General features: G+C 46.2%; 1 protein-coding gene across 1 annotated transcript in view; it reads right to left on the bottom strand.

Annotated features, from left to right (window-relative positions):
* The window catches only part of LOC127569811 (uncharacterized), a 40,162-nt gene extending 19,571 nt beyond the window's left edge, over positions 1-20,591 (bottom strand). Inside the window, exons 1-3 of the mRNA XM_052014734.1 lie at positions 20,400-20,591; positions 13,728-13,824; positions 1,793-2,270 (exon numbers count right to left, since the gene is read on the bottom strand). Coding sequence (XP_051870694.1) covers positions 1,793-2,270; positions 13,728-13,824; positions 20,400-20,512 — 688 coding nt within the window. The 5' untranslated portion in view covers positions 20,513-20,591. The remainder of the gene's footprint in view (positions 1-1,792; positions 2,271-13,727; positions 13,825-20,399) is intronic.
* Positions 20,592-24,771: the final 4,180 nt, after the last annotated feature.

Raw genomic sequence — 24,771 nt, 5'->3', positions numbered from 1 at the left:
GAAAGAAGCTGTGGTGAATCTTTGTCAAAAGCCTTCTGATAATTCTAACAGCATATTGTCTCTAAACTGGACTTGGCAAAGACCATTCAGCATCTGGTTCAAAGCCAATTCACCTCTTACTGTTCACCCGCTGTTGGAGATTTGAAGGCAACTTCTGAAAGATATAAGGAGACATTTTTTTGGGACACACTGTCAAGGCTTCACCAACACAGCACAGTGGAGCAGATGGTAGAGCTGCTGCTTCACAGTTTCAGTGACGGTTCAACTCTGGCCTCAGCTGCTGCATTTGTGGAGTTTGCACCTTCTCCTTGTGACTGTGTGGGTTTCCCCCGGGTGCTCTGGTTTCCTCCCACATCCCAAAGACGTGTGGGTCTGTGGGTTAATTGGCCACTGTAAATTAACCCTAAATATGGAGGGGAGGGGTAGAATCTGAGAAGTTCATGAGACTGTGAGGAGAATGAAATGGGATTCATGTAGGATTATTTCAATGGATGGTTGATGGTTGGCATGGACTCAATGGGCCAAAGGGTCTGGTTTCGTGCTGTATGACTATATGGCTACCAGTCCTTATTTCAACAATTATCCAGATAAGACTGGGACTCTAACATAGGAGTCATCAAGAGAAAGAGAGTGTTGGCTCACGGACAGCTTGCTTAGGGCTGCCCCTGAGAATGGTCAAGGAATGCAAAGAAGGCTTGAGGACAAAGCAGGCAGCTAGCAATACCGCAACAGGGAGAGGTGAGGGCAAGGGAACAAGGTGGACTCCACCCCCACACCGCTACAGAACATCCGTTTGCCTATGGTACTTCCAGCTGCATTCATGATAAGCAAGGGGAGGGAAGGTTACTGGGGTGGGTGAGAATGCAGAGTTAACCTTACAGTCAGATCAGCCATCAGAACATTAAGTGATGGAGCAGGACTGAGAGGTCAACACTTGCTCTAAACCTCCCACATAGGACCCCAGTGCTGCATCCTAGATGTTTCATGCCCTCTCACTTGACCCCTGTCCATCTGAAACCTTTTACTGTTACCAGCCAGCCACTTTCCATCTTTACTAGAGCTCCCATACACTGCTTCATGGGTCTACCCTGAACTGAGTGCTACACACCACCAGGTTTGTTCAACTTTTGCAGCCAACAACTAAGACTGAAAATTCAGCCATTTACACCTTAGTAGCACTGCATCATCCTGCCCATTTACCATTTGAACAACCCACTTGGATTGTTTTCTCTGGAGTGTTGGAGGCTGAGGGGTGACCTAATAGAAGTTTATAAAATTATGTGTGGCATAGATAGGGTAGACAGTCAGAATCTTTTTCCTAGGGTAGAAAAGACAAATACTAGAGGATGTGCATTTAAGGTGAGAAGGGTGGGGGGAGGGGGGGAGTTTAAAGAGTATATGCAGGGCAAGTTCTTTTTTTAAAAAACACAGAGCATGATGGGTGCCTGGAATGGGCTGCCAGGGTTAGTGGTGGAAGCAGTGGTGTTCAAGAGGCTTTTAGATAGGTACCTGAATATACAGAGAATGGAGGGATACGGATCATGTACAAACAGAAGAGATTTAGTTTAATTCGGCATTGTGTTCGGTGCAGACATTGTGGGCCGAAGAGCCTGTTCCTGTGCTGTAATGATCTGTGTTCTGTGGGGTGCTACACATCACCAAGCTTGTTCAGGTTTTGGAGTCAACAATTAGGACTGAAGATGCACCCAGTTATGACTTATTAGCACTGCATCATCCTGCCCAAGTATCTCCCATTTAGTGCAGGAACGTTAGTCGTAACAGAATCACCAACCTTCTAGACAATAGACTTCTGGTTTGACCTCGGAGCCGACATTAACAGCATGTATTTCACAATCCTTCTTCTTGCACTCTGTGCACACTACTCCCGAGGAGCAATGGGGACCCCGTGCTTGCATGATGGAAACTGTGGCATGATTGAGTGCTACCAACAATCCCCATGCCTTGTCCTTGTCATGCACTACCCCTCCATTTTTCTCTCTGGCACTGCTGGGCAGCGGGGTATTTGGGAGTTTGGAGCGTATTTCTGGATGGCGGCAGATCTTGTCCTTCCCTCTGACATCAGCAGGCAGCACTTTATCATTGCTGTGGGCTGCAGCCAAATTCTCCAGGGGCACACAGCCTCCGTCCATCCGAACCATGTCCAAGCTGAACTGGAGCTCCATCTTCTGCCTGTCATACGGCCAGTACACCACACCGGCAGCTTCCCCAGGCTCAGCAGACTCAGCCTTGTTATTGGGACGGTGGACAGTCTGTACTTACAGAAACAAAGTTTGCTGTTAATGCATGACTTTCCCCATTCAGGTTGCCTGGAACATCAGCATTCAGACATCAGAATACGTTTCAGTTTCTGGGTGTCTGTAATCACCATTGGCTAAACTCACAAACCCTGCTGTCCTGGCAGTCAGAGTGCAAGGCCAGTAGAATCTTACGATCTGCTTATAGGCTTAACATTCAGCACCCTGCTGATTACATGTAATCACCAATTTCACCATGCTGATTGCCTATGACCATTGATTTCACCTTGTTGACTACATGTGACCATTGGTTTTGTCCTGCTGACTACATGGGATCACTGATTTCAGCCTGCTGGTTGCACATGACCTGATTTCATCATGCTGACTTCATGGACTCACTTACTTCACCCTTCTGATTGCATATGATCACTGATTTCACCCTGCTGACTGCACATGGGCAGATAATTCACCTTTCTGACTGCATGTGACCACTGATTTCACCCTGCTGAAAGCATGTGAGCAAATATTTCATTCTGTTGACTACATATGACCACTGATTTCACCCTCCTGTGTGCATGGGATCACTGATTTCACCCTGCTGACTGCAAGCGACCATTGATGCCACCCTCCTAACCACATGTGACCACAGATTTCATCCTGCTGACTACATGGGATCATTGATTTCACCCTGCTGAGTGCATGTGAGCAAATATTTCATTCTGCTTTCTGCATATGGCTACTGATTTCATCCTGCTGACTGTATGGGATCACTGATTTCAGCCTGTTGGCTGAACATGACCACTGATTTCAGCATGTTGACTTCATGGGCTCACTTATTTCACCCTTCTGATTGCATGTGAGCAAGTATTTCATCCTGCTGACTGCATGTGACCACCGATTTTACCCTGTTGACTGCATGTGATCATTGACTTCACCATGCTTACTGTATGTAGCCATTGGTTTCACCCTGCTGACGGCCTGTGACCACCAATCTCACCCTGTCAACTTCACATGATGACTGATTTTACTCTGCTGACGGCATATGACCACTGAGTTCATCCTGTTGACTACATGGGATCACTGATTTCATGAAAATCAAAAAAAAATACAGATGCTGGAAATCTGAAATAGAAAATGCTGAAAATACTCAGCAGGTCAGGCAGCATCTGTGGAAGGAAGTATAGGGTTAATGTTTCAGATTGGAATGCCTTTGTTATGGTTGGCCATGTGGGATCACTGATTTCACCCTGTAGACGGACTAGCATCTCTAAGTACAACCTGCTAACCGTGTCGGATTGCTGAATTTATTCTTGACTCTACAAGATCATGTTACTAACCATGTGGGATCAATTTTGTCCATCTGACTGTGGGATCACTGATTTCATCCTGTTTATTATGTGGAAATCATCAATTTACCCAATTCACTGCATTGGATTACTGATTTCACCTGGCTGAATGCAAGATCTCTATTTCATAGAATATTACAGCACAGTACAGGCCCTTCAGCCCAATGTTGTGCTGACATTTTATCCTGCTCTAAGATCTATCTAACCCTTCCCTCCCGCATAGCCCTCCATTTTTCTATCACTTGTGTGCCTATCTAAGAGTCTCTTAAATGTCCCTAATGTATCTGCCTCCACTACCTCTGCTGGCAGTGCATTCCATGCACCCACCACTCCCTGTGCAAAAATTTACCTCTGACATCCCCCCTATACCTTCCTCCAATCACCTTAAAATTATGCCCCCTTGTGTTAGCCACTTTCACCCTGGGAAGAAGTCTCTGACTGTCCAGTCAATTTATGCCTCTTATCATCTTGTACACCTCTACCAAGTCACCTCTCATCTTCCTCCTCTCCAAAGAGAAAAGCCCTAGCTCACTCAACCTATCCTCATAAGACATGCTCTCCAATCCAGGCAACATCCCGGTAAATCTCCTATGCACCCTCTCTAAAGCTTCCACATCCTTCTTATAATGAGGTGACCAGAACTGAACACAATACTCCCAGTGTGGTCTAACCAGAGTTTCATAGAGCTGCAACATTACCTCATGGCTCTTGAACTCAATACCCCGACTAATGAAGGCCAACACTCCATACACCTTCTTAACAACCCTATCATACCTCCGGCACGATTATTCTCAACATTGGTGCCCCACAAGGCAGCGTCCTCAGCCCTCTACTCTACTCCCTATACACTCATGACTGTGTGGCCAGATTCTGCTCTAACTCCATCTGCAAGTTTGCTGATGATACCACCGTTGCAGGCCGTATCTCAAACAGCGAAGAGTCGGAGTACAGGAAGGAGATAGAGAGCTTAGTGGAATGGTGTCATGACAACAACCTTTCCCTCAATGTCAACAAAACTAAAGAGCTTGTCAGTGACTTCAGGAAAGGGGGCGGTGTACAGGCACCTGTCTACATCACTGGTGCTGAGGTCGAGAGGGTTGACAGCTTCAAGTTCCTGGGAGTGAACATCACCAACAGCCTGGTCTGGTCAAATCACGTAGATGCCACGGCCAAGAAAGCTCACCAGTGCCTCTACTTCCTCAGGAGGCTAAAGAAATTTGATTTGTCCCCTTTGACTCTCACCAACTTTTACCAATGCACTATAGAGAGCATCTTATCTGGATATATCACCACAAGAAGCTGCAGAGAGTTGTGGACACAGCCCAGCGCATCACAGACACCAGCCTCCCCTCCTTGGACTCTGTCTTTACCTCTCGTTGTCTTGGTGTAGCAGCCAGCATAATCAAAGACCCCACCCTCCCGGGACATTCTCTCTTCTCTCCTCTTCCATCAGGTAGAAGATACAGGAGCCTGAGGGCACGTACCACTAGACTTAAGGACAGCTTCTACCCCACTGTGATAAGACTATTGAACAAATCCCTTAAATGGACTATAACCTCACGATCTACCTTGTTGTGACCTTGCACCTTATTGCATGGCACTTTCTCTGTAGTTGTGACACTTTACTCTGTACTGTTATTGTTTTTACCTGTACTATATCAATACTCTCTGTACTAACTCAGTGTAACCACACTGTGTAATGAATTGACCTGTACGATCGGTTTGTAAGACAAGCTTTTCACTGTACCTCAGTACAAATGACAATAATAAACCAATACCAATAATCGACCAACGTGGCAACCTTGAGGGTTCTATGATCCTTCTGTTCCTCCTCACTGCTAAGAGTCCTTCCATTAACCTTGTATTCTGCCTTCAGATTCAATTTTCCAAAATGTATCACTTCACACTTCTCTGGGTTGAACTCCATCTGCCACTTCTCAACCCAGCTCTGCATCCTATCAACATCCTGTTGTAATCTACAGCAACCTTGTACACTATCCACAACACCACCAACCTTTGTATTCTCAGCAAATTTACTAACCCACCCTTCCAAATCCTCATCCAAGTCATTTATAAAAATCACAAAGAGCAGGGGTCCCAGAACAGATCCCTGCAGAACACACTGGTCACCGAACTCCAGGCAGAATATGCTCTGTCTGCCACCACCCTCTGTCATAGAGTCATAGAGCACTACAGCACAGAAACACGCCCTTTGGCCCATCTAGTCCATGCTGACCTGATCTTCTGCCTAGTCCCATCAACGTACACCCAGACCATATCCCTCCAAACTCCTCCCATCCATGTACCTATCCAAAGTTCTCTTAAATGTTACAATTGAACCCGCATCCACCACTTCCGCTGGCAGCTCATTCTATACTCACACCACCCTGAGTGAATAAGTTTCTCCTCAGATTCCCCTTATATATTTCACCTTTCACCCTAAACCTATGACCTCTACTTCTAGTCTCACCCAACCTGGGGGGACATTTCCACCTATGGAAAAAAAACTCTATCTACCCTGTCTATCCCTCTCTATATTTTATGTGCTTCGATTAGGTCACCTCTCAGCCTCCGATACTCTAGAGAAAACAATCCCAGTTTTTCTGATCTCTCCTTATAGCTAATATTCTCTAACCCAGGCAATATCCTGGTGAACCTCTTCTGCATACTCTCCAAAGCCCCCACATCCTTCCTGTACTGCGGCAGCCAAAACTGCACACAATACTCAATGTGGATTAACCAAAGTTTTATACAGCTGCAACATGACTTCCCAACTTTTATATTCAACACCCTATCTACTTGTGTTGGCATTTTCAGGGAGTTGTGGACTTCCAGCCCAAGATGCCTCTGTCTTGCCACTTTTCTCTTACATTTGACTTCCAGAAGTGCAACACCTCACATTTGTCTGGATTAAACTCCATCTACCATTTCTCTGCCCATACCTGATCTATATCTTGTTGAATCCTTTGACTATCTTCTTCACTGGCACAACTCTGTCGATTTTCTGTTGTCTGTTAAAGGATTAATCAATTCACCTACATTTTTTGTTCAAATCATCAATGCAACTCACAAAGGCCCCAGCATGGATCCTTGCAGAACACCACTGTTTACAGACCTCCAGTCAGAATAACACACCTCCACCACTACCTGTCTTCTATGGCTAAGCCAGTTTTAAATCCAATCTACCAAGTCACCGTGTCTTCTATTGGCATGCGAATTCTGAATCTACACAGCCAAGTTTCTCCGGATCCCTTGACTCCTGACTTTCTGAATGAGCCTTCCATGAGGAACCTCATTAAATGCCTTACTAAAATCCATGTACACCACACCTTCATCAATGTTCTTTGTCACATACTCAAAGAAGTCAATCAGGCTCGTGAGACATGACCTACCCCTCACAAAGCCATGCTGACTGTCCCTAACCAGCCTATGCTTCTCCAAATGCTCATAAATCCTCTAAGAATCTTTTCCAGTAATTTGCCCACTACTGAAGTAAGACTCACTGGTCTGTAATTCCCAGGGTTATCCCTACTCCCTTTCTTGAATAAAGGAATATTTGCCAGTCTCCAATCAGCTGGCACTACTCCCGTGGCCAGTGAAGACACAAAGATCATCGCCAAAAGCACATCAATCTCTTCCCTTGCTTCCCATAATAACCTTGGATATATCCTGTCTGGCCCCAGTGAATTATCTATCCCAACATTTTTCAAATGTTCCAGCACATCCTCTTTCTTCACATCAACATGTTTGAGTGTATCAGCCTGTTGTACACCATCCTCACAAACGTCAAGGTCTCTCTCACTGGTGAATACTGAAGCAAAGTATTCATTAAGGACCTCCTCTACCTCTTCTGACTCCAGGCACATGTTTCCTCTTTTATCCATGATCATTCCTACCCTCACTCTAGTCATCCTCCTATTCTTCATATCCGTGTAGAATGCCTTGGGATTTTCCTTAATCCTACATGCCAAGGCCTTCTCATCCCCGCTTCTAGCTCTCCAAGTCCATTCTTAAGCTCCCTCCTGGCTACCTTGTAAGTCTCCAGAGGCCTACCCAATCTTTGCTTTCTAAACCTGAGGTAAGTTTCTTTCTTCCTCTTGACAAGATATTCTAGATCTCCTGTCAACCATGGTTCCTTCACCCTTCCATCCTTACCCTGCCTAAATGGGACAAACCTATCTAGAACCCCATGCAAGTACTCCCTAAACAACCTCCACATTTCCGTTGTGCACTTCCCCAAGAACATCTGTTCCCAATTTACACTCCCAAGTTCCTGCCTAATAGCATCATAATTCCCCCTCTCCAATTAAATACTTTCCCATATCATCTGCTCCTATCACTCTCCAAGGCTATGGTAAAGGTCAAGGAGTTATGGTCACTGTCTCCAAAATGCTCTCCCACTAAGAGATCTGAAACCTGATCAGGCCCATTGTCTAGTACCAGGTCCAGTGCGGCCTCTCCTCTAGTCGGTGTGTCCACATACTGTGTCAGGAATCCTTCCTGAACACTCCTAACAAACTCTGCCCCATCTATCCCTTTTACGCAAAGGAGGTGCCAATCAATATTAGGGAAGTTGAAATCACCCATGAAAACTACCCTGTTATTTTTGCACCTTTCTAAAATCTGCCTCCTGATCTGCTCCTCAGTGTCTCTGCTGCTATTGGGGTGTCTGTAGAATACTCCCAATAGAGTGATCGCTCCCTTCCTGTTTCTGACTTCTACCCACACTGACTCAGTAGACAATCCCTCCAGGATGTCCTCCCTTTCTACAGCTGTGATACGGTCCCTGATCAGCAAAGCCACTCCCCCACCTCTTTTACCTCCATCCTTGTCCCTTTTGAAACATCTAAACCCCAGAATATCCAGCAGCCATTCCTGCCCTTGTGACAGCCAAATCTCTGTAATGGCCACAACATTATAGCTCCATGTACTTACCCATGCTCTAAGTTCATCAGCCTTGTTCTCGATACTTCTTGCATTAAAGTAGACACACCTCAGCCCATCCAACTGACTGCAATTTTGCCCTTTCAAATGCCTATCCTTCCTCACAGTTTTTCTACATGTTGCATCTATTTGTACACTAAATGCACCATCTTCTAACCTGTCACTTGGGTTCCCATCTCTCTGACAACTAGTTTAAACCCTCCACAACAGTTCTAACAAACCTGCCCGCAAAAATATTGGTCCCCCTCCAGTTCAGGTGTCACCCATCTCTTTTGTACAGGTCACACCTTCCCCAGAAGAGATCCTAATGATCCACAAATCTGAAACCCTGCCCTCTGCACCAACTCCTCTGCCAAATTAATCTATTCCTACCCTCACTGGCATGTGGCACAGGCAGCAATCCAGAGGTTGCTACCCTTGAGGTCCTGCTTTTCAGCTTCCTACATAGCTTCCTATATTCCCTGTTCAGGATCTCATCTCTTTTCCTATCTATGTCATTGGTACCAATACGTACCGCGACTTCTGGCTGTTCACCCTCCCCGTTCAGAATGCTGTGGACCCAGTCCAAAACATCCCAGACCCTGGCACCCGGGAGGCAACGTACCATCCAGGAGTCTCTTTCATGTCCCCAGAATCTCCTGTCTACCCCCCTTACTATTGAATCCCCTGTCACCACCACTCTCCTCTTCTCCCCCCTTCCCTTCTGCACCACATGACTGGGCTCAGTGCCGGAGATCTGGTTATTGTGGCTTTCCCCCGGTAGGTTCCCCCCCAACAGTATCCAAAACAGTATACATGCTATTGAGCAGAACTGCCATAGGTGTACTCTGCACTACCTGCTTATTCTCCGTCCTTCTCCTGACAGTCACCCAGCTACCTGCCTCCTGCAGCTTAGGAGTGACTGCCTCCCTGTAGCTCTTATCTATGAACTCCTCCTTTTCCCATAGGAGCCAAATGTCATCTAGCTGCAGCTCCAGTTCCCTAACATGGTGTGTTAGGAGCTATCAAGGAGACTGGAGGTCTCCCAGAACCCCCACATCTCACAAGATGAACACACTATCAGCCCTGGAGCCATTCTAACTACTCTAGCCTGGCACTAAAGGAAAAATCAAAGAAAGAAGGAAACTTACTATAGACTTACCTTAGCCTCCGCTCCACCACACCAAACCCTCTTGAGCCAAAGCCTCAGTCCCCCACTCCAACACTGGTCCACTCCAACAATGGCCCCTTGACCCTACCTTCTTTTTATTGGCTGCTATTAATTAGCCAATCAACTATTAACAATTTGCAAATGTGCCTCTTTTAGACTCCTGCAAGGTGAAACTCACAAGCACACGCACAGAGATTTGCCTAATGCTAACGATCATGTATGATCGGTGATTTCAACCTACTGACTGTTTGGAATTGCTGATTTCGCCCTGTTGATTCAATAAGATTGCTGATTTCACCCTGCTGAATCTCCAGGACAGCTAATGTCTTTTTTCTGAAATGTAGGATCACTGATCTCCCCGTGCTGACTACGTGAAATCACTGATTTCAACTGTTGATTGTGCGGGATTATTTATTTTGCCTGCTGACCACATGGGATTGCTGATTCCATCCCTGTTGATTCTATAGGATTGCTGATTTCAACCTGCTGATGTGTGGGATTACTGATTCACCCTTTCTCACTGTGTGGGATAACTGATTTCATCCAGCTCAATGTTTGGGATTGCTGATTTAATCCCCTAGTCAAAGTTAAATAGCCACCTGTTATCTATCCCTTCTCTCTTCACAGCCCCCACCACAAGTGCCCTTCCCCTACACTGTTGGACCTTCTATACAGGCCCATCCTTTATAACGTCCATACTTTATGCAAAACATCTCTTGGTACTGACTATTATTGATCCTTTATAGACAACTGTCTGATTATCCTTCTCACATTTTTTCCTCCACTTTACATCTAAAACAAAAGATGCTGGTGTTGAATGGAGATAAAGTATACTGTCACAAAGCAAAGAAATGCAGACCATGGAAATCTGAAATAAAAAACAAAATATTGAAAAGACTCAGTAGGTCAGGCAGCAACTGTGGAGAGAGGAACAGAGTGACCTTTCAACAGATCTCAGTTTTGAATGAACTCAGTGACTGGGCCTCCACAGGCCTCTGAGGTAAAGGGTTCACCCCTCTTGGATTCACCACTCCCCTCATCTCAGTCCTAAATGATCCAGCTCTTATCCTCAAACAGTGTCCCCCCAGTCCTTGACTCGCCAGTTAGGGGAAACACCTTCCACTTATCCAGCCTGCTGAGCCCTTTAAGAATGTTGTAAGTTTCGATGAGATCTCTTTTATTTTTCTAAATTCACGAGAATACAGGCCCAGTTTCCTCATTCTCTCCTCCTATGGCAAGCACACCGTCCCTGGATCCAGTCTGGTAAATCTTCACCACACTCCTTCAATGGCAAGTATATCTATTATGAGATAAAGAGGCCAGAATGGTACACAATACTAAAGATGTGGCCTCATGAAGTATTTGATATTGTACATACAGTCTGACTATTTAAAAGCAATCACCAGATTGGAAAGGTAGTGATGAGATTCAACTGGATGTCCTCAGCATAAATGTGAACCGTATGTTTTTGGATAATGTCACCAAAGGACAATGAGTAACTCTGAAATAAGAGGTGAGCAAAGATCTTCATTAACTGTTACAGATAATGAGGAAGAGGATATATTGTAGGTGATTGCCTGGTTCTGATTGGTCAAAGAGTCATAGAAACAAGAGTTGTATGACTCATAGAGTCATACAGCACAGAAACAAGACCTTCAACCGAACTGGTCCATTCTGACCACAATTCCCGTATAAGCTAGTCCCACTTGCCTGCATTTGGCCCCTATCCCTCTAAACCTTTCCTGTCTCTGTACCCGTCTAAGTACCCTTTAAATGTTGTTAATGTACCTGCATCAACCACTTCCTCTGGCAGCTTGTTCCATATGTGGATCACCCTTTGGGTGAAGAAGATGCCCCTCAGGTTCCTATTAAACCTCTCCCCCTCACCTTAAACCTATGCACTTTAGTTCTTGCTTCCCCAATCTTCATAAAAAGACTGTGTGAATTTATCCTATCTATGGCCCTCATGATGTTATACACTTCTATAACATCACCCCTCACTCTACTACACTCCAATGAATAAACTCCCAGCCTGCTCAACCTCTCTCTATAACTCACTCCCTCGAGCCCTGGCAATCCTCGTAAATCTCCTCTGCACTCTTTCCAGCCTAATGGCAACTTTCCTGTAGGAGGGTGACAAAAACTGAACACAGTATTCCAAATGTGGCCTCACCAATGTCTTGTACATCCCAACTTCTATACCCAATGCCCTGACAGATGAAGGCCAGCGTGCCAAACTCTTTCTTCACCACCCTGTCCCTTTATGACTCTGTCTACCTGTGACATCACATTCAGGGAGCTATGCACTTGTACTCCTAGGTCCCTCTGCTCTACAGCCCTCTGGTTTATAATCTATTGTCAACAAAGTGAGGGAAGGGATCACCAACAGTCATCCTCTCCGCCATAAGTGAACAAAATTTATGAAGGGCATAGAAAGGGTAGGTAGTAGAGAACAGAGAGATCTAAAACCAGAGTGCGTAGTTTTGGGGAAAGGGGTAAGAAGTTCAGAGGGTATATGTAGATGAACTTCTTCCCCTCCGAGGTGAGAGAGTGGTAGAGGCAGAGACTCTCACAACATTTAAGAAGTATTTAGACAAGCACTTGAATCACCAAGGCAGAGAAGGCTGCAAACCTAGTGCTAGTAAATGGGACTGCTGGTAAATGAGACTGCTCTACTTTTTCCTCCTATATACTGGATTTCCTATCTTTTCCTATCTTCAGTCCTGAAGAAGGGTCCTGACCCAAAACGTTGACAACTTGCTTTTCTCCACAGATGCTGCCTGGCATGCTGAGTTCCTCAACATCATCATGTTTTTCATTCAGTATAGACAGATGGTCAGCATGGACATGGTAGGCCAAAGGGCCTATTATGTGATGTATGACTCGATGACTCTAAGAGTAACAAGTTCACTGATGCTCAGTTTGGTTTTAGCCAGGAACTCTGCTCCAGACCTCGATATAACCTTGCTCCAAACATTGTCAAATAAGCTGAATCCCAGAGGTGAGAGGAGAATGTTGGACTGTGACAACAAGGCAGCATTCGATGGGTGTGGCAACAAGAAGCCCTGCTAACCTGGTCAATGTGAATCTGAGGAGGAAGTGGGAGTAGTAGCTCACAGCCATATCTTCTCTCTCTCTCACTCACTCTCTCTGGACTGCACCAGCTGTGATTCCCTCCCTCCCTCCCTCCCACCAACAGTGTGAATTTTTCCTTGCCCCCTCCGCTCATCCTACCATCCCATGCAATCTCCATTTCTTGTACTCTCTCAATGTCAAAAACAGTTTGGATTGCTCTTGCTCCCTCTTTCCATTTATCTCTCTCTATCTCTCTATCCATCTTTCTATCTCTCTTTATTTTCAATAATTGACTAACAGTTTGGATTGCTGTCTATCTCTCTCTCTCTCTCTCCCCATCTATCTATCAATCTCTGTCTATCGGTCTGTCTCTCTACCTCTCCATCCAACTATCTATCTCTGTTTCTCTCCCTCTATTTTCAATAACTGACCAACAGTTTGGATTGCTCTTTCTCTTCCCCTCTCTCTCACCCAATAACAAACTAGCAGTGGGTATTCCACACTCTCTCCCAGACACATTTTTTCTCCTTCTCCATGATGCACAAACAACATGGATTTTTCTCTTGTTCTCTCGGTTACTGACCACTAATGTGGATTCCCCTCCCTTCCTCTTTTGCTACCTCCCGCTTTCTCTCTTCTCTCTAAATATAAGCATATATTGCTCACCAGTGGTGTAGATTTCCGTAGCTCCTTTGTGCTCACTCTCTCTGTCTCTATCACTCTTTCCTCTCCCTCTCTCCATCTCTCTCTCTCCCTCTCCCTCTGCTCCTCTCCCCATCTCTCCCCCCTCTGTCTCTCTCTCCTCATCTTTCTCTCTCTCTCTCTCTCCTTTCCTCTCTCCCCCCCCCCCCCCCGTGACTCACTACCAGTGTGGATTTCTCTCTCTATCTCCTTTGTGCTCTCTCTCTCCTTCCCTCTCTCCCTCTCTCCCTCTCTCCCCCTCTCTCCGTAACTCACCATCAGTGTGGATTTCTCTCTCAGTAACTCAGCCAGGGTCTCAGGTGGGAAATCCGACACATTCTTCTCGTTCACCTGCAGCAAGTGATCACCTCTCCTGAAATATGACCACACAGTAACACCAGATTCACACTTCAATGACAACATAGTAACACTAGATTTACACTTCAGCACTGACCATGAGTTACTTTTATTCATCAGGGTAATATCTTCAGAACAGATTTGGATACAGGAAATACATTCCAAATTTATTTGCAAGACAGTGTACACATTCAGCCCCTCTGGACCCTGAGTATTCCAGATTGTGAAATGATTACACAGATGTAATTGACAGATCTGAGGAGTGCTGATGTCTGACAGCAAGCTGGGTCACCCAGTCCCAACACTCAAAGGGACACAGCCCCCATACTATTGCGACATCATGCCATGCATGCTGCTGTGTGTCAGGAAGGGTGATGCAAATCATTGCCTTCCGCTGGGACTCATCGTGGGCTCAGGATGGAGAGGATGCCTGTGAGGGCTGCTGTTGGGCAGGATGCAATGAGTAGTGGGGCTCTGGGTTCGGTGAGTGCAGTCATCGCTGGCATGCATTTGCCGACTGTGCTTTAAGAATGAAGTGAACCATTCTCCCAGGACGAGACTGTCCCATTGCACTGGTGCCTGACATGTCCCCAAGTACGGGATACCCCATTGCAGAATTCGTGGAAGTGGGGAAGGTGTTCAAGCTATGCCCTGACTCTCAATTAAAAACCAAAACTATTTTGTTGCATTTTACATGTTGGTGGCCATTACAAGTGGGAACTTCTCAGTTTATCCTGCAAACTGCTTTCTTTCTCATTGTATTCCATCAGTCTGGACATTGAGTACAAGAGTTGGGACATTACATTGCAGTTGTACAAGAGTTAGTGAGGCTGCACTTGGAGTATTGTGTACCGTTTTGGGGACTCTTTTATAGGAAGGACATCGTTAAACTGGAAAGAGTGCAAAGAGGATTTATGAGAATGTTGCCAGGATTCGGGGGCAGGACTTCCACAGAGAATGGCAGGGACTGGAGAGTGTTTTAGAACAGAGGGACCTAGGAGTTCAAGTATATCCTTCCCTGAAAGTGGCATTGCAGGTAGACAGGGTGGTGAAGGCGGCTTTTGGCACACTGGCCTTCATCAGTCGGATAAATTGAGTATAGGAGTTGGGACATTGTGCCAGGACATTGAATGTAGGAGTTGGGATGTTACGTTGCAGTTGTACAAGATGTTGGTGAGGCCGTACCTGGAGTATTATGTACAGTTTTGGTCACCTTGATATAAGAAAGATGTCATTAAACTGGAAAGAGTGCAAAGAAGATTTACAAGGTTGCTGTCAGAATTCAAAGGCCTGAGTTACAGGGAGAGGTTGGGCAGGCCAGGACTTTATACCTTGGAGTGTACAAGACTAAGGGGTGATCTTGAGGGGCATAGATAGGAAAGGTTTAGAAGGTTATGGGCCAAACACGGGCAAATGGGATGAGCTTAGATAGGCATCCTGGTCAGCATGGACCAGTTGGGCCAAAGGGCCTGTTTCCATGCTGTATTACTCTATAATTCCAAATCTCAGACACAAATATAGGAGCTTCAACACTCATTCATCGCAGCTCTCTGATCTTTCTCCCCTCAACTAGTTCTCCTGCCATATTAAAGGCATATATTACACCAGTTTTGATCCTCTTTATTTATCGCAATTTGCTCTTACCTTGCATTCAGTTCCTTGAGGACATAAAGAAACCTTTGCTCTGATTTTGTATATTTTGTGTTACCTGTATATATGTTTATGAATAAAGTTTATTTTTGAATTTAAAAAATAAGTGGGCTGTGCTTTGGTGGATGTGAGAGAGGAACTCTGAGAGATGAAGAGTCATTCTTCACCTCTCCACACCTCTCTCACCTCTCCACCCCTTCACCACACATCACCCTTCACCTCAGAATCCTCCGAGATCATCTTCGGGTCCAGAGTCCGCTGCCTGGAGCAAGATGAGATGTGCTCTCACTTCTTCTTCCAAAAGGTTCACGGGGGAGCTCTGTGATCCACAGACTGAAGGAAGAGGATGGCTCAGTAACATCCTCACACACAGATATACTGAGGATCTGCAGATCCTTCTCTGCTGATCTGTATGACACAAAGGCCACAGACAGCACAGCCTCCCAGAACTTCCTGTCCTCTATCATGGAGATCTTAGACAATAGCAAACAGGAGAGTCTGGATTAGCCACTGTCCCTGGAGGAGCTGACTGGCTCCATCCATTCCTTTGGCTTAAATAAAACTCCCAGAAGCGACGGCCTACTGGCTGAGTTGTACTTGGCTCTGTGAGAATGGATGGGCCCAGACCTGCTGGAAGTGTACAACACTATGCTTCTGGCTGGCAGCATTTCAGAATCCAAGATGAAGGGCATCATTACCCTCATCCACAAGCAGAAGGGGAAGAGGGAGGACATCAGGAATTGGAGAGCCATCTGAATGTAGATTGCAAGATCCTGTCCAAGGTCATCACCAACTGGGTCAAGTCTGCTCTGGGACAGGTTTGATCCAAACCTGTGATGTACCTGGCAGGAAAATCTCTGATAGCCTTGCACCGCTCAGAGATACCATCGCCTCTGTGCAGGACAAGGCGGTGGACACAGGCCTGGTCAGCTTGGACCAGGAGAAAGACTTCAACGGGATATCACACACATACATGATGGACGTGCTCCCCAAAATGGGTTTAGGGGAGGAAATCAGAAATTGGATCCAACTGCTCTACACAGATATCTGTAGTGCAGTCCAAATCAATGGGTGGGAGACAGATAGTTTCCCCATCAAGTCAGGCAGGGTTGTCCACTCTCCCACGTCTTGTTTGTGTGCTGCATAGAACCCTTTGCTGAATCCATCAGAAAGGACGTGGGCATAAGTAGGGTGACAATGCCAGGCAGTGGAGGAACTCAGAACAAAACCTCCTGGTACACAGAAAATGTCACCGGCTTCTGCTCAAATCCACTGTCAGCATGCAGATTATCAACATCTGTGACCAGTTTGAGTTGATATCGGGGCCCAGAGTCAACCACAGGAAGAGTGAGAATATGCTCTTTGGCAACTGGCCTGACTGATCCATCATCCCCTTCACCATCAGGTCTGACTAGCTGAAGCTGCTGGGCATTTGATTCAGAGGAGCTGGGACTGTGGTAAGGATTGCCTGGAGTGGATAAGCAAGGTCTAACAAACACAGACTCTGGGAACAGTGTTCCCTCTCAATGACCGGCAAGAACTTGGTCATCAGGTGTGAAGGTGCTCTCAGTATTGGTGTACTTGGTATGGCCCATTCCCTGCTCTTCCACCCTGTCAATCATTCAAGCCATCTGGTTCATCTGGGGATTCAAGATGAATCACATCCAAAAAGTCCCCAGAGAATGGGGGAAAATCATACCCAACATCACCCTTATCATGATGGCCACTTTGTGTGTGGCTGCATCAAGCTGTTATTGAAACCAAAGTCCGCAAACACCTGTCCCTGGTGTTGCGAAGGACAGAACTTATCTGGTCGTCATACAGATCGTCTGGTCGTCAACACCTTTGACCACAGGTCCACTGGGCTGTGGTCAACATGGAATATCCTGCAGGCCCTGTGGGAGAAGGACATGATGGATCTTGAAGGGTGGTTCTCCGAGAAGACTGTCAAAATCATCTGTCAGAATGCCTCATCACCAGAACTCACCATCAAGCACCAAGATCTCACGGCTGGCTCCAGTCAAATCCTTCCTGTACAGTTGAAGTATCATCCCCAATGCACCCTGCTCAGGATGGCTGCTGCATTGAGAAGGAGATGGTCACTCATCTCTTTATGGACCGTGCATTTGAAAGAAGATCTGGAACAGGATATAAGGTGCCTTGTAGCGTTTCATCCCAAGCAGCTGCGTAACACAAGACTTTCTGATCTATGGACTGTTCCCAGGGACACACATAGACACAAACATCAAGAGCTGCTGTAAGATCATCAGCTCGGTGAAAGACACCCTTTGGTCTGCCCAAAACTTATTTGTCTTCCAGCACAGTGAGATGTCCGTAGGGGAATGTTGCCAACTGGCACATTCCAGGCTGCAGGAGTTCGTGCTGAGGGATGCGCTGAAGCTTGGTGCAGGTGACACAAAGGTTTTGTGCGGAAGGACTGCAGTTCAGGGTCCTTCCAGCACTAGACACTGAGGGGCTAAGACCCTGTGTAAAAACCTCTCAAACACTCACGGGTACATTGCTTAAGGACAAAACGTGAGTGGTGTTGACATATTGTAAGGAAATTCATTGAATTAATGGTTCAATGAGTGTAGAGAAAGCTGTGTACCAATTTTATTTACTATAAATGTTATAAATGAAGTATGTCACTGCAGATCGGGGAGACACCATGATCAGAAGGGTGCTATTCTTGGACCACATTGAAGAGGATTCATTGAGCTTTCTTGTCAGTCTAGGCTATGTCTGAAAGCTCTGTGGCCTTTTTATCGTTTCTGATACCATGAGTTGGACCCATTTATTGAGGTGAAGGTGGCTCTCAGTGCTGCCTAGGGACTGGTCTAATGCCTGCTCCTGTAGACTTCCCAGGTAATGGGCATTTTGATGTTCCTTTGGGAATGTTGAAGCAGAAGGGAAGTGAAGCACCACTGTTGCTTCTGAAGGCTAACCTGCTGTTCAACCTTCCTGTGCAGAGGGAAGGTATACACTGTGGATGTGCTAACGTTCCAGTCCAGGTACATTAAGGGAGCAGGAAACTGCATCAATGTCAATGACCACTTTGGAATGAAGACAAGCAAACACTAGGACAAGGTCATGGTGAGAGTAGATGAGAAAGGAGCCACTGTCCACCTGCCCTCTGGTCTCCTACCCCTTTCTGAAGTCAGCAATTAGCTCCTTGGTTTTGTTGATGTAAAGTGTGAGGTTGTTATTGTGGCACCGCTCAACCAGATGTTCCATATCACTCCTGTACACTGATTCATCACCACACATGATTCAGTCAACAACAGTGGTGTTGTTGGCAAATTTATGGATGGTATTCAATCTGTGCTTAGCCACATGGTCATTATTGTAAAGAGAGTAGAGCAGTGGGCTAAGCACGCAGCCTTGACATGCACCTGTGTTGATGGTCAGCAAGAAGGAGATGCTGTTATTGATCCATACTGATTGTAGCTGTGAGTAGTATTCCTGGAGAGCATCAAGATTGTTGGGGAGAAAACTTCAAGAAAGAATTGAATAAATATTTGGAAAACGTTGCAGAGCTCTGGGGGAAGAGCTGGAGTGTGGAACTCATTGGATGGTTCCTTCAAAGTGTTAGTACAGGTATGATGAGCTGAATGTCTGTCGTCTGTACTGTAGGATTTTGCCTCATTAAACAAGACCTGGTTTTAAGGGTCCCAACTTTACTCAGGAAAAGTGCCCATGCACTGCACCTCATCCTGAATCCTTCCGTGGCCTTGATAGTTTGCTGGGGGTCTTTGGTTGATTCCTGCAGCTCCAGCCTGCACTGAAGGGACCCCTCCCCAGGCCTGCCCTTTCCCTATCAGCAATCCCATCTGGGCCCAGTGCTAGCTGCCCCAGTGGAAGCCCCAGTTGGCACAGTGTGGCATTCTGCCTGGGAATATGGTGCTGCCACAAAGCCTTCCGTTCTGTGCAGGGAGGGAGTGACCCATGCAGGGGCAGGTTGCACAAAGTGGGCCAGAGACACCACACATGGGCACTCCCTGAACCACAGTGCAAGCAAATCCAGGTGCCCTGGGGCCTCTGCTTGAGGAAACCATCCCCTCTCCCCAAGCAGAGAGCTCTAAGGACTCCCTACTGCAGGAGAGCTGAAGACTACAATGTCTGGCCGACATCAGCTGGTGCTGTTGGAATGATTGAGAGACTGAGACATTGAGTGACGGCGATCGAACCAGCAGCAGCGGCTGGAACTCTGTCACACATCTCTGCCCTCTGCCTCCCTTCAGACTCTCCGCTCCCTGAGCCGATCTCCATTGAAGCACCCCGGGTAACAAGTTTAATTCCTAACCCTGCCCTCCCCAGGACTTTTGAGTGCTGCTGAACTTTGGAAGGACGTGAGGTGACTTCTCTAAATAGTTCAGGTCTGTCCATGGTAACACTGTTAAAGCACTGCTTCCTGTGGCTGACCCAGGCTGTGAGTCATTGAACAGGAAGGCTGCAGAATGGCACTGAGTGGAGATTTACAATGACCGTGTACACTGTACAATGGGAAGTTTTAATCAAGGGTGTCGTGCCCAGTTTAGCCAGTTCATGTGGAATGAGTATTTCTCTATCTTTAAATCATCTAATATTTTAAAAGCAAGTATACAACTATAGAATAATCTCTTCTACCCCCTCCCATCGGGCAGAAGATACAAAAGCTTGAAAGCACAAACCACGAGGGTCAAGGATAGCTTCTATCTCCTCTGTGACTGTAACACAATATTCTGCATTCTGTTTTCCTTTCGTACTACCTTGATGTACTTATGTATGGAATGATCTGTCTAGAGGGCACACAAACAAAATCTTTTCACTTTACCTTGGTACATGTGACAATAGTAGACCAATTACCAATTAAGACATTACTTTTAACATTTACTTAGAAGAAATCGCAAATTGTCCCTGATCCTTTGCTTTACACTTCTAATGATTTAGCAGATGATTTACCTGAATGGGGAATGTGTGCCCTTGCAGTGTAGGACTTCTTGAATCCTGTAGCGATGTTTGCCATCCACCACCTTGTGGTGGATCACAGCTCCTCCTTTAGGGCACTGGGACATCTTTGCTCAATGAGAGGCAATCACTGCTCGTTCCCACTGTGCAGCAGAACCTTGCCTCACACCACAAGCCTTAGCATTGATTCCCTCTCGTCAGAGCACTTTGTCCCTTGCTGATCTGGCAGAGTTCAGCCCCACTCTTCCCTTTTCTCCAGGACTCCCACACGTCATTACCACGGGATTGGCCAGAAGCAAAGTCATGCAATTTCACTTCTGCTTGTAAGAAAATACTTCTGTTAACTTAATTTCTTTGTTTCTTTGACCTCTTTGAAGGATTAAGACCACATTCTTGACCCCTGAATGAACATCAGCAGAACCTCGTTCAATCAAGAGGTGTTTCCTGCTCTGTGGGATGGTGTCTCCCACCACACTACTGCTGATCTGCGGAAGTCCTGACTGGGGAGTTTTGGTAAATGATGAAGGAAACCAGAATTCCTTATTCTGTGGTGATTGAGGAAATATGTTTCCTTGAGGTTGCGTGATTACAGTAATCTTAATATGCCGGTTTCCCTTTCATTCTTCGCTGAACCCTACATCTACTCTGTACCCTATCCCTGGGTCATTGCATTGAGGCATGACTTCCACTGACTGACCAGGTCACCCAACCCTTACTGCAGTGCCTCTGTGGCTGAGACGTAAAACCCCAGTGCCATAAGCTATTGCTGTTTCCCTGTTGGTCAGTAGCTGTTTGGTATTTCCTTCCCACACTGACCTGAACAAAATGATCAGCTCTTTCCCTCTCCTGAATGGTATCTGTGTCAGTTTTTAATTCAGAAAGTCATACTTAATTACACCAATAAAGTTTCAAGTGGAAAATATGTTTCAGAGGACGACGCAGTCACAATGGGACTTAGTGAAGCTGCTTTCTCTTCACACAGCTCAATGTGGTTGCTTTGTTTGTAGCAAAACTGAGTTGATCTTTCTGAGGGCTTTATTTCAACAACTGGCTCAAGAGAGACAAAGAGTCATAGAATAATACAGCACGGAAACAGGTCCTTCAGCCCAACTCATCCATGCAGACCAAGGTGCCCACCAACTTCGTCCCATTTGCCTGCATTTGACCCAAATCCCTCTAAACCCCTCCTATCTGTGTTCTTGTCCAAATATCTTTTAAATATTATTATTGTACCTGTCTCAACCACTTCCTCTGACAGCTCATTCCATATACACACCACCCTCTGCATGGAGAAATTGCCCCTCAGATCCCTTTTAAATCTTTCCTCTCTCACCTTAAACCAAGGCTCTCTAGTTTTTAATTCCCTTTCCTTGGGAAAAAGACTGAGTGTATTCACACTAGCTATGCCCCTCATGATTTTATACGCCTCTCTAAGGTCACCCCTCAATCTCTGACACTCCAAAGAATAAAGTCCGAGCCTGCCCAATCTCTCCCTATAATTCAAGCCCTCAAGTCCTGGCACCATCCTCATAAATCTTCTCTGCATTCTTTCCAATTTAATGATGTCTTTCCTATAACAGGGCAACCAAAACTGTACACAATATTCCAAGTGCAGTCTCTCTGTCTTGAACAACTGCAATGTAACATCCCATCTCTTATACTCAATGCCCTGACTGATGAAGGCCAGCATGCCATACACCTTCTTTACCACCATCTACCTGTGATGTCGCTTTCAGCAAACTCTGTATTTGTACTCCTAGGTTCCTCTGTTCACACCTCTCCCCAGGGCCCTACCATTCACTGTATATCATGGTTTGACTTCCCAAAGTGCAACAGCTCACACTTATCTGGATTAAAAGCCATATGCGATTCCTCGGCCCACTTAACCAGCTGATCAAGATACCCCTGTAAATTTTGATTAACTGGAGCCTATTTCCCCACAACATTATGGATATTCTAGCTCTACTATAACAGGAGGGTCAGATACACGTTCAACTCTCCCTCTCCCTGTCACTCTGCCCTCACAGTTTATACATCCCTGGTTCTCTCAGCAATACTGCAACACTTCAGTTCTGGGACTGTGTCTCAAGTACAACCAACCAACCTTGTCAGGTATTCCAATAGCTCCTGCAGGATGAACTGCCATATCTGTTGACAAAACATGTGGCAGGGCATATCGACCTGCTAGGTCTCCATGTGACCATACCCATCAACCTGCTAGTATTCTGCGTGATCACACCCATTGACCTGCTGGTATTCTGTATGGCCACACCCAATGACCTGCTGGTTTTCTGTTTCACCACACCCATTGACCTGCTGGTATTCTGTATGGCCATGCCCATTGACCTGCTGGCATTCTGGGTGACCACACCCATTGACCTGCTAGTTTTCTGTGTGACCACACCCATTGACCTGCTGGTACTCTGCATGACCACGCCCATTGATTTACTGGTTTTCTGTGTGACCACACCATTGACCTGCTGGTTTTCTGTATGACCACACCCATTGACTTGCTGGTATTCTGGGTGACCACACCCAATAACCTGCTGGTATTCTCGGTGCTGGAAACTCAATGGCTTGTTGTACTCTGGTTGCTGGGCACCTAATAACTAGTTGGTAGACTAAGTATTGGGCACCCATTTGCTGGTCAGTCCTCTGGTTGCTGTGCACCCATCGGCCACTTGGTACTCTGGGTGCTGGGCACCTATTGGCCAGTTGGTACTCTAGGTGCAGGACACCCATTGGCCAGTTGGTAGTCTAAGCTGCCACAGCTGACCCCGTGGTCCTGGGTGGGTGGCCAAAGTTCTTCAGGTTTTCTGGGGGAAGTTCAGTAGGGTAAGACTGCACCAGACTGCAGGTCTCAGCTGGTGTAGCTGCTGCGATGGAGGTGGGAGGACAATTATAGGCCATGGAGTGACCTTGAATATAGCAGCTGTCCAGTGGAGGTGTCGTGGCCGAGAGAGAGTGGTGGCAGCTGGGGGGAGAGCAGGGGAGCAGAGGCCTGGAGAAGGATGGGGAGGGGGAAGGGGTTGAGAAGAGAACTTCCACATGTCCACAGAATATCAGGACCCTCATGGACAATCACAACAGTGATGGACTCAACTCCTCCCTGCTATCATAGCTCAGAGTCCAGGTGATCTGACATTAGCACAAGAGACAGGAGATGGCCAGTTCAAGGAACAAAGGCAGCGGCATCACCTTCCACTGGAAAAGCAAACCAGAAAAGGGGATAACTCCATCAAGAAAATGCTGATCTAACACCTCAGCAATTTCCCTGTGGGATACTAAACATCTCATGTTAATATGGAACAAGCATGGTTGTTCCCACTTCCATCCCACTCCCCACCCCCCCGACTCTGAGAGCAACATTTGAGGCCAATGAGAAATTTCAACTTCAAACAATCCCCAGATAATTCCCAACAGAGGAAACTGATCTGCCCAGGGAATCACAATGCTGGTTGGAAAACAGGAAGCAGGGAAAGCAACCTCCAAGAGCCCTCCTCCTGACGAGATGTCTTCATCGGTTGGGGTGTTGGATGTAAGAGTCAGGAAGTCAGGTTATAGCTGTATAAAACTTTGATTAGGTCACATTTGAAGTATTGCATGCAGTTCTGGTCACCCCACTACAGGAAGGGTGTGGAGGCTCTGGAGAAGAGGTTCACCAGAATGTTGCCTGGATTAGAGTATCAGCTATAAGGAGAGGGTGGACAAACTTGGGTTGTTTCCTCTGGAGTGTCGGAGGCTGAGGAGAGACCCGATCAAAGTTATGGAAGGCATAGATAGGGTAGACAATCAGAGTCTTTTTCCCAGGGTAGAAATGTTAAATACTAGAGGGCATAGGGGCATAGACTAAATGTGGGAAGGGAGAAAATTAAAGGAAATTTTATGGGGCAATTTTTTTTACACAGAGAGTGATAGGTACCTGGAATGGACTGCCAGGGGTGAAGGTGGAAACAGATATGATGGCAACATAAGAAGCATTTAGAAAGACACATGAACAGACAGGGAATGGGGGGATATAAACCATGTGAAAGCGGATGTGAAGTTTAAATTGACATCAGAAACAGCACAGACATTGTGGTCTGAAGGGCCTGTTCCCGTGCTGTACTGTTCAATGTAACAGATCACAAAAGAATAGAGAGCTGGAGTGGGGACTTTTAACTTTTCCAGTATTGACTGGGATTGCCCTAATGCAAGGGGCTTAGATGGAGTGGAGTTTATAAAATACATTTAAAAGGGATAGTTTAAAGCAGTTTGTCAAATCCAACTAGGGAAGGAGCTGTACTTGACCTTAGGGAATGAGGATGGTGGAACCCTTTGGAAACATTGACCATAGTTCAGTAAATATCAATGTAGTCATGGAAAA

This window comes from Pristis pectinata, chromosome 4 (assembly GCF_009764475.1).
Source record: "Pristis pectinata isolate sPriPec2 chromosome 4, sPriPec2.1.pri, whole genome shotgun sequence".
Lineage (NCBI taxonomy): Eukaryota > Metazoa > Chordata > Chondrichthyes > Rhinopristiformes > Pristidae > Pristis > Pristis pectinata.
The sequence above is the reverse complement of the archived record's forward strand: the minus strand, read 5'-3'. Positions and strand labels throughout refer to the sequence as shown.